Genomic DNA, 10,535 nt, shown 5'->3' with positions numbered 1-10,535 from the left:
AAGCTGCTAGTGTGGAGTGTTTAAAGAAGGGCAGAAGCTTGCAATTTCATGACTTTCTTTGATTCCAGGGCCGGGAGCTTAAGGAAGAACATGCCAAGCAGCGTGGTGCTGCCGAGTGCATTGATGTGGCTGTGGAGGGATTAGTGCCTATCTGGTGAAGAGCCCCCTCAGCCCGGTGCGAGGTTGTCAATGTGCTGTTATCTTTCTTCCAGTTGTAAGAAGCAGCAGCCAGCTGAGGGTCCCGGTACGATGGAGGGGTCAGGCAACTGCGGCCGCCGTGACGGAAAGCGCAAAACCTCACATCCAGCCAGAAGTGCGGTGAGTTTGCAGCGAGGTCTGGGCAGGTGTGACCTGCTCTCCTCGCCCTGTCTCTCCCCGATACGGCGTGCTGCTTCGCTTGCGCTGTGAAGCTGATTATGTAGTAAAATGTGGCAGTCACGGAGCCTGATCTCGGTTTTTGTGGTGTGTGATTGCTGTTATCTGGCTGCTGCATGCAGCGAGCCTCTTGTTTTCACAGTTCTGTGGGTGAGGGTTGCCTGCCCTGCTCTGCAGGACATGGTGAGGCCTGGGGCAGTGCAGGAGCAGCAGCAGAACAAACAGTAGGATGTTATTATTGGAGATCCTGGTTCCTGCTTCCTGGGTTTTATTCAGCAACCTTCTGACGCACGCTTCAGGAAGAAATAAGGGAATGGAAACAGGCCCTGACCCATCGAGACAGGCTCAGGCCCCTCTCAGTGCCCCCCTGTAAGGCTTTGGCTTGAACAAGAGTGGGGCAAAGCTCCCTGTGCAGATCCTGGTCTCTGGATTCAATGGGGAAATGCACCTCTTGGGTGGGAGCAGCTGTTTCTGTCAGAGGTGGTACCACCATTAGAACAGAGTGGTGGACCTGCACCTGCATAGAAAATGCACTGTGGGGGGGAAAAACCCCAAAACAACAACCCAAACAAAACCTTGCGCCTGTCTTGTGTGTGGAGTGGCTCTTGGCTGCTTCCACTGCTCTAGGGGGTGAGATGTGCCTCCAGAGTCATGAAGACCAAGCCCTGTGTGGGTGGCTCATCTGTCTTCTGAGGAAGCTGCTGCTTGCCTTGGCTGGGATCTGCAGCCGAGATGGTGCCTTAGACCCTGTGTATAACCTCCCTCACAGCCTTCAGCTGCCAGATAACTTTCTCCTTATATTTCCAGTCAAACTCGGTTGCAAAGTGAGTGCTTTTTTGAAAATGTGAAGATCATGCAAATACCTGTTGTCTGGCTACTCGTGCTCGTAGTTTATTTTCTTACATAAGCAGGATGAGCCTCTGATGATGCTTTTGCAAAAGACAAAGCTGATTGTTTTGTAATAATAATAATGATAAAATGTTGTAGGTCACTAGGATTTGAAATCTGTCTTGCTTACGCAGGAAACCCAAGACTGGGATCTTGATGTTGAACATGGGAGGTCCAGAGCGGCTGGATGATGTGCACGATTTCTTACTTCGCCTCTTCCTGGACAGGGATCTGATGACACTTCCAGCTCAAAAGTGAGAAACGCGGTGAATTCCTGCGTTACAGTCAGCGTTGGGGGTTGCTTCTTTTGGCTGTAGGCTCAGGCATTTGACTGCTGATTATGTCAGCATTTCTTGAGACTGTTTCATCTTGGGACCAGGCAGTGCAGGGAAGGGTGTTACAATTCTCTTGAAGTAGGCCTGCCAAAATCAGTCTCTTCTCATTGCCGTATGTGGTTTCCTGTCACCTAGTAAGCTTAGGAAGCTGCACTATAACATTAGACAAGCCATGCAGTGCTGGTTTGCTATAATTTGGGGAGATAGCCACGGAAAACCCACTGCAGCAAAGAGATTTGGGGAGAGGGGTGGTGATTTGGGTTATGATGTTAAGACGTGTACCTTCTGGTTGTTCCAGTAAATTAGCACCGTTCATTGCCAAACGCCGCACACCGAAGATCCAGGAGCAGTACAGCAGGATTGGAGGTGGATCACCGATCAAGAAGTGGACGGCGGTGCAGGGAGAAGGCATGGTGAAGCTGCTGGACAGCATGTCTCCTCACACAGGTACCTCTTCACCACGCTTGTTAAGGGTCTTGTGTCTCGTGTTGGAAGTATATGCTTGTAAAACAGGGTGCAGGGACCATCTGATGCAGAGCAGCTCCGAGCCAGAGCTCACCACCACAAAGGCCTTGTGTTTGCCTTGTGCCAGCCTGAGCCTGGAGAACGGGCGACTGAGAGCATCAGGAGCCTCGCTGTTCTCCAGCACCACGGGTGTCTTTCCTTCCTCTGAAATGTCCCTCTGCAATTAGTGCTTGGATGTATCCCCAGCTTTTGAGGCTTTGAATCTGTAACTGTTAATAATGGGTAAAAGACTTAATGTAATTAGGGCTGATTTCAGGACTGAAGGGCAGGTCAGCTGGGAGAAGAGACAAGGTCTCATAGCTGAATGCTGCAGGGTTGGTTGGGTGATAGCAGTCCTCCCCACCCTGGGACCTGAGCAGGAGATAAGGCCTAACAGCTTGCCTTGGGTGGCAGCAGATACTGGCTTTGCCTGTTCTTCCTTGATGTAAGGCGGATGCAACTTCCTGCCCTCTCTTGGGATCACCGAATCTCTGAACCTCACCCCTCACCACGAGGAGCTGTGACCTGCACGGCTCACCCTGTGCCAGGCTGCCTGGTGGCACCGCTGTGATGGGAACGGGTGCAGGCGCCTTTTTTCCATGGACGCTGCTCTCTAGCTTAATTCCAGCAGTGGCCCCTGGTGAGTCAAAGCCTGAAGCCAAAACCACACCAGGCTGCAGCATCCGTGTCAGTGGTGTTTTTATCAGTGGCAGCCCCTGAAGGGCCAGGCTTGCACCAGGTCCTGAGGATAAAGCTGAGAAATGTTATCTGCTCTCCTCAGTGTACCACTCCCGCTTGCTTTTGTTTGGTGACAGCTTGCTGTGGAGTCACACCCACCTCTGCACGGTTCTTACGCCTGATAACTCATTTGGGGACCACCTTATTACTAATGGTAGCTGCAGTTTTAAAAATTGGACATGGTAACCATTGAACTGAGTGCTGACCATTTCCTTGAGCATTTTGAGTAACCTTGCAGCAGTACCCACTACTGTGCAGCTCCCGAATCGCAGTTGGTGTCCAGAGGGAGCTGTGTGTTTGGGAATATTGTGTGCTCACCATAGCCCTTTGGGAGCACTGGGCCCTGTTAATGAGTAACTCGCAGGTTGTGGTGGTGAGACTTGGAACACGTGGCAGAGAAATTCTCTGCATGCACCTTTTACCTTTACCTTTGCTTTTGGGGCGTAGAGTTTGTAGCTGCAGTTGGTGAAGAGCTCGCGTTGACAGTATCAGTACCCACCTGTGAAATTCCCTTTAACCTACACAAATTAATCTATTAATCTATTTACTGACATGTACCTTACATGTCAGCAGTGGGACCAGTATAAAGTAGTAAATAAACAGCCTCACCCGTGTCATCTGGGAACGCCATGATTTAAAAGTGAAGCTGTATTGTTGCAGGCTGGGTCTGAAAATGAACAAGAGTTCCTCCTTTCTGAGTGAGTGGGGCTGGGCAGGCTCAGTCGTCTGTGCGAATGAATCACACAAAGATGATGACAGGAAAATCCATTTCTGTTGTTGGGGCTTGTTTTTCAGTGGTGGCATCAAGTAGGCTGATGTCTTGCAGTGGTAATTACATTTCAGGAAGGCATATCTTGCTTTTTTATGGTTTTTAATTGTAACAAGTACTGAGAACCGCTGTAAGCTGTATTTTAGGTGAGATTCCCTTGTCAACAGAATGAACACTCACAGGACGAGGGGGCCAGGTTGTTTCTTTAGATTGGCATCATTTGGTGGAAGGAGCTGTCGTATTTGCAGTTGTTCTGACTGAACTGTAACAACAAAGTGAATATTTATACAGACATGGAAATCTCTGCTCTGCTGCCTGTGGTCCAGGACAAAGCATAACGCTGAGAGTATTGCCAGAAGTTTCCAAGTCGATGTGTTTTTCCCAGAATTTCCTTTCCCAGGTTAAACTTGTCTGTGCTCTGGTTAGTCAGGTCTTGGTTTTACTGCTATTTAGAAATGTGTCTGGGGTTACTGTCTCCGGGGCCCTGAAGATGGGTCGTTCTTTGCTGCTGCTCCCAGCTGGGAGCTCTGCTGGCCCCTGCGGAGAGCTGGGCTGGCCAAACCTGTTTTCTGAATCCGGCATCAGCGTAGGGAGCGGGGACCAAGCAGGCACATCTGCTCCCTCAAAGCCCTGGGAAATGCTGTTTCAGAGCTGGTGACCCGGAAACCTGACAGAGAAACTTTGCTTTTGTTCTCCCAGGAGCCGCTGGGCTCTGCTTCAAACCAAACAAAAACCCACCCACAAAACGGAGCAGCAAACCTCCCCCTCCTCCCGCCCCTAACCCAGGCACAGTCCCCAAACCAGACACCCAAAAGATAGAGATGGAAAGTGGAAAAACATAAAATGTTGTCCTTGGAAAGAACAGTATGGCCTCCAAAATAGTGTTTAAAGGGATGAAAATTTCTATGAAGAAAACAAAACCTCCAGAAACTAGAATGAAAGAACATGCGTCCCTTAAAATGAGCTGATTTTCTTCAAGTGCCTTATAGGCAGCTGATGTCTGTGAGGTGCAGGGCCTTTCCTGTTGGAAAATTGGACCCACTGAAGCTGAGCTCTGTAGAGTATCTCGATGCTGACACGCAAAATCGCAGCCCAGTTATATTTGAAAGTTTATGTAAATAAAATTCCCTGGAGTGTGCAAACTGTTTAATCAATGTGTGTCCTTTTGTGCGGCAGAATGGAGAGAGCCTCCTCTTTCCTGAGGTTCTGGCATTTTAATTACACTGGTGTGTTTGAAACGTGATTTCAGTGAGCAAGTTGAGCTCTGCTGTTAGGAAGCCCGCAGCATGTCTATATCTGGTCTGGTGTTCATTTAGCATCTCACGGTGACACGTTTTTACCCACACATCCTTTAAATCAGAGCTTGCCCAGTAAAACGTCAGAGCTCTGCGCAGTCTGGAAACCACGCCTCTGCTCAGCTAAGTGAAATGAGAGGAGCGATGCTTCCTGCAGAAAAAACAGCGGTATAGTCACTTCAATTCTAATAACAGCACAGTGAGCTACTAGAAAAACACTTGGGCAAAGAAAGATGTGTTTATATGACAGCGATTTAGAAAAGTAGCCAGAAAGTGATCAGCAAGTTCTGCACTGTACCTGTTAATGGTGTTACTGAGAGTTCTCTTTTCTCCCTGCTTCTGTTTTGCTGTGCGGTGGCTGGCAGCACCCCACAAATACTACATTGGCTTCCGCTACGTGCATCCTCTGACAGAAGAAGCCATTGAGGAGATGGAGAAGGACGGCGTGGAGAGGGCCATCGCATTCACCCAGTACCCCCAGTACAGCTGCTCCACCACCGGTGAGCGTCGGGCAGGGCCGAGCGTGAGCAGTGTGAGCACAACCTGTCCTGTCTGCCCTTCCTCGGGCTTCATTGCCCATGTGAGCTCCTCTGTATTCACTGTCGTGCCGAATTTTAGGTAGAAACTTTCAAACTAACTTTGTTTACCGTTGTTTTTGTGGGATAACATGAACTGAGGCTCAGGAACGCAGCTGAGCAAGCTTTCTTCATGGAAACTACAACAAGAATTGCTCTTCTGTTGAAGGATGGTTTAGCAAATTGGTCTTGGTTTGCACTTTGTATGAACTGTGGTGCAATTGTTCCCATTTGAGGCTCTCAGTTCTGGTTTACAGTTGCATTTTAAATATGCAGCATTTAAAAATACTATAATACCTTGCTGCAAAGCTGTTTTCATCTGACAGGTTGCTCATGCCTTGGCTGAACTTATGTTCTTGGTTCTCTGCATTTCAGGAAGCAGTTTAAATGCCATTTATCGCTACTACAACAAGAAAGGGCAGAAGCCAAAGATGAAGTGGAGCATAATTGACCGGTGGCCTACACATCCCCTTCTCATTCAGGTATGGATTTGAATGAGAGCCTTTGAAGTCAGCAGTCGGTGAGAGGTGTGAACCGAGCAGCTCTGATGTGTTATCAAATTGGCATTCCCTGGGGTTTTCTTAGGTTTGATGGTTGATGCAGGAGAAACTTGGTATCTTTGCATTGCCAGCTGACTTTAAAACAACAAAGAACTAAGTCAATACAGAGGTTACTGAGTTTCCTTTTTAGAAATATCTGCTACCAGAAGAAACACAGTGTAACGTTAACCAACAGAAGCATTCAGAGGAAATGCTTCACTTAGATCAAGTCTTAGCTTCTAACAAAGCTTACAAGAGTTTTAGCTATAGAAGGTACTAAAAGATCAACCTGTTCGCTGATTTAGGCTGTATTTATATATATATTATTTAAAAAAAAAAGATAAATACTTGAGAAGAATGAAGGAATGCTTCAATGTGAGAGTACGTTTTAGTTACAGTAATGAAATGTCTCCTGTGTATGAAATGACAGAAGGATGGTGTGAAAGTGATGACCACACACCTCCTCTTTTAAAAACGCAGCTGTTATCATAGCAGCGTTGGCTGGAAGGAGCCTCTAGAGGTCTCCAGTCCAGGTTCCTGCTCAGAGCAGGTCCATGGTTCTCTTGGTTTGCTGCCAGCATCCAAAAAGCATTGGGAGGACCACAGTGGGCCCAGGGGGCTGTGTGTAATACCTGTGTACTTGATGGTGTGTAATGCCTGCTGTCCCTCACTATTGCCCCATGCTTACCAAAAGGTAATTTTGGAACGTCAGAGCTGCCTCTCTCGTGTCGCTGGAGCGCACACGATGCCTCCCAGTGGCTCTGATTCAGCTCTTTGCTTTGTCTTTTCTGAACAGTGCTTCACCGATCACATACAAAAGGAGCTGAACCTGTTTCCACCTGACAAAAGGAAAGACGTCGTCATCCTCTTCTCGGCTCACTCGCTGCCCATGTCTGTGAGTTTCCTCGCGCCGCTTCTGCCCTTGTTGGACCAGGGTCACACCGGGTGGGCTCAGCAGAGGGTGTGTGGCTCGCACACCCGTGGGGCAGGGCCAGTCATGGAAGTGCCAGGGAAACAGAAATAGGAAGGTGAGTTAGGGAGCTGTGGGTGGGAGCTGAAGGCGAGGTGTGGGAGCTGTGGGTGCTCTCCTCACGCTCACAGGTCTGTGCTGCTGGCCACTGCCGGAGATGGGGCGCTGGGGTGGGTCAGGCTGCGGCCATGGCCTCACGAACTTCCCAGCAAAAACTGGATGGTAACGCAGGGGAGATCTAGTAGAAGCAGTAATGATGCTGTCCCTGCAGGAATGAAAGTACAGTCTTTGCAAGGTTGCAGTAAACGACTTGATCCTCTGTCAGCAACCAGCAACTGCAGTGAAAGGGCTCTTGGAGCATGTTTTTGAAATGTCTGTCACTGAAATGTAACCATATCTGTACACAGAGATAGAATAACCTGTCTTTCCTCATGGGGAGGAGGAGGAGTACCTGTAAAAGGTCTGGTGTTTGTGTTGAAGGTGGTGAACCGTGGTGATCCGTACCCTCAGGAAGTGGGAGCCACTGTGCAGAGGGTCATGGAGAAGCTGAACTACTCCAACCCGTACAGGCTGGTGTGGCAGTCCAAGGTACGTGCTCAGGGCTGGGAGGCTCTGCAGGTGGTGGAGGTTGTGATCTTCCACCTTCAGGAGATCCTAACCTCAGGGCCTTTATTCCGATTTTCAGCAAGCCTTTCTGCTAGAACAGAATCCCAAACTTGTGCTCAAGTTCAGTCTTTCCAGATATTTATCCACAGTTTCTCACCTTTTTTGTATATTGCATCATTTAAAAGTAGATTTTATTGTGCCCATTAGAAAACCTGTGATCTCATAACATGTAGTTTGGCGTTTGTCTTTCTCTGTCAGGAGGAAGAACTGAGCACTCACTGGGGTTTTTTAAGGTGTTGCTTTTTGAGGCCCTCTGAGCAATTTTTCTGAAGCCATCACTGTGAAGTAGACATTCTCAGCAATAATAATAGCCTAATCCAAACAGGCTTCGTTATTCTTGACGAGGAGGGCTTGCATTACTTTGTACTTATTATTACTGCTGCAAATAGCAAGGAACATAACTTTTACCAGAATTTTATGGTAGAAATAGCCTTATGTCTCAGAAGCGTCACACCTATCATGCCAGTGATGTCTTGTTCTTAAAGCTGTGTATTCTGCTACATCAGCACCACGTACAGGAAAGGACAGGAAAGGGATGAGGACAGATTGCCACATCTGGAGTGGTAACCTCTGCAAAGGCTTTCAACCCTGTGCAGCAGGGGTCGGGGTTTTATTGAGCTGAAAACAGTAGACCTGTATTTAAACTTCCATTTATTTTAATGAGAGGCTCATTTAGGCCAGCCCAGGTCCTGCTTCCTTGGGATTTAAATGGCAGGACAGTGTGTCTCTGTAAAAATGTGATGGAGAAAGTGAGACATGCAGTTAAAAGCAGGGAAATATGAATAAGTGGCTCCGTCTTGCACATACTTGGGTCTGTGTTGTCCTGCTTAAGAAAATTGGGGTGTTCTTTGTAAGAATGATTTGTTCCTTTTAAAAAAACATATAATTTTTTTAATTCTCACACTGCCTTCTCACAGGTTGGACCGATGCCGTGGCTTGGCCCGCAGACCGATGAGACCATTAAAGGGCTGTGCCAAAGGGGAAAGAAGAACATGCTGCTGGTCCCCATAGCCTTCACAAGTGACCACATTGAAACGCTTTACGAGCTGGATATTGAGTATTCCCAAGTTTTAGCAAATGAGGTAAACGTCTTGTAGTTTTTATAACTGTTTGGGTAGTGGTGCTCAGAAATTACTTTTGCTGTTTTGAACTTTGCTTTGTAGTCGCTTTTTGCAGTATGATTTGGGACGCTAATCCACCGCTATCCTTACTAAAAAGAGTGGTTGGATTTTTAGCAGCAGGGTGAAATTTTGCATCATAGTTACTTTTTCTGCATTGAACAAAACACGATATTGCATTTAATTCTGCCATTTCTGGGGACGTTTCTGAATGAAGTGGAAAGGAAGACTCTGGAAGGCTGGCTAGTGAGGGATCTTGCAGACTTAACCTCTTTTCTCTTTCTTTTTGTTCAGTGTGGAGTTGAAAATATCAGAAGAGCAGAGTCTCTCAATGGCAATCCACTGTTCTCCAAGGTATCCTCTTTGTTGCGATGGTTGTAAGTTTGCAGTTGTGTGTTTTCTCCTAGATTATGGATGTCTTCTTGTCGTTTTAAAGTATTTTGGGTTTAAGAGTCAAAATGGAAACCCTTGTGCTTGATCTGTGTACCATGGAGTGTTTTCTTTTACCATGGTTTGTTCTGGGTTTCCGATGAATGCACAGAATCACACAGGATGTCCGGAGTTGGCAGGGCCCTGGAAAGCTCCCCCAGTGCAACCCCTGCCAGAGCAGGATCACCAGAGCAGTCACACAGGAACACGGCCAGGGCTTTGGGTGTCTCCACACAAGGAGACTCCACAACCTCTCTGGGCAGCCTGGGCCATGCTCCAGAACCCTCACACTCACAAACTTTGGCCTCATCTGCAGCTTCAACCTCCTGTGCTCCAGCTTGGGACCATTGCCCCTTGTCCTGGCATTGGCCAGCCCAGAGCAGAGCCTGGCTCCTTCCTCCTGACACTGCCCTTTCCAAATGGAGACCCAGGAATGAGGGCACCCCTCAGTCTCCTCTGCTCCAAGCTCAAGAGCCCCAGCTCCCTCAGCCGCTCCTCAGCAGGAGATGCTCCCCTCCCTCCATCACTTTGTGGCCCTGCTGGACTCTTTCAAGCAGTTCCTGTCCTTCTTGAGCTGAGGGCCCAGCACTGGACACAAGATTGCAACTGTGGTGTGAGCAGGACAGAGCAAAGGGGGAGGAGAACCTCTCTGCCCTACAACCACCCCTTCTCATGCACTCCAGGGTGACGTTAGCCTTCTTGGCTGCAGGGGCACAAAAGATGCACACTTTGGCAATCTCACCACTCAGCGTGACTGATGTTAAAGCATTTTGTGTTTTCTGCAGCCGGGTTTGCTCACCACTGGTGTTAATGCCCTGTGTTTCAGGCCCTGGCAGACCTGGTCTGCTCGCATCTCCAGTCCAACGAGGTCTGCTCCCGGCAGCTGACGCTGTGCTGCCCGCTCTGCGTCAACCCAGTCTGCAGGGAGACCAAAGCCTTCTTCACCAGCCAGCAGCTGTGACGGCGCCGCGCAGGGAACGGCCCTGCAGGGAACGGCCTGGGGAAGCAGCGCGGAGGAGAGGGGCTGATGGGCAGCTCTGCTGTCCCGTGCTCGCAGGCTGGCAGTCTGGAGTCTTAACACCTCATCTCTGCGTTGCAGCCTCACCTGACAGCGAGGAGGACTCGACTGTTGTGGTTTTGGGGTTTTTTTCTTACGTTTTCTTTGTTTGAGAAGGGTTTGTCAAAAGTAGGGAAGTAAGGGCCTTGATCCTGTGAGATGCGGCCAGGTCTTGTTTCATCTGACTCTGACTGGACTTGGCACGAGCCCATAAGTACGCACTGAAAAACTTAAAAAAAACTTTTCTAGCTTCTGTTTCCTGAGCGGGGATTTATTT

General features: G+C 48.6%; 1 protein-coding gene across 1 annotated transcript; it reads left to right on the top strand.

Annotated features, from left to right (window-relative positions):
• Positions 1 to 212: 212 nt before the first annotated feature.
• Positions 213 to 10,162, top strand: FECH (ferrochelatase; the record flags this gene model as incomplete). The annotated part of the gene is made up of 10 exons (XM_010194507.1): positions 213 to 318; positions 1,398 to 1,517; positions 1,897 to 2,045; positions 5,270 to 5,404; positions 5,855 to 5,961; positions 6,815 to 6,913; positions 7,469 to 7,576; positions 8,572 to 8,736; positions 9,067 to 9,126; positions 10,028 to 10,162. Coding segments are annotated over 10 exons (1,184 nt in total), but the record flags the coding sequence as incomplete, so codon positions are not given.
• Positions 10,163 to 10,535: the final 373 nt, after the last annotated feature.

This window comes from Mesitornis unicolor, unplaced genomic scaffold (assembly GCF_000695765.1).
Source record: "Mesitornis unicolor isolate BGI_N332 unplaced genomic scaffold, ASM69576v1 scaffold34701, whole genome shotgun sequence".
NCBI classification, from domain to species: domain Eukaryota; kingdom Metazoa; phylum Chordata; class Aves; order Mesitornithiformes; family Mesitornithidae; genus Mesitornis; species Mesitornis unicolor.
Note: the sequence above shows the minus strand (reverse complement) of the source record. Positions and strands in the feature narration are given on the sequence as shown.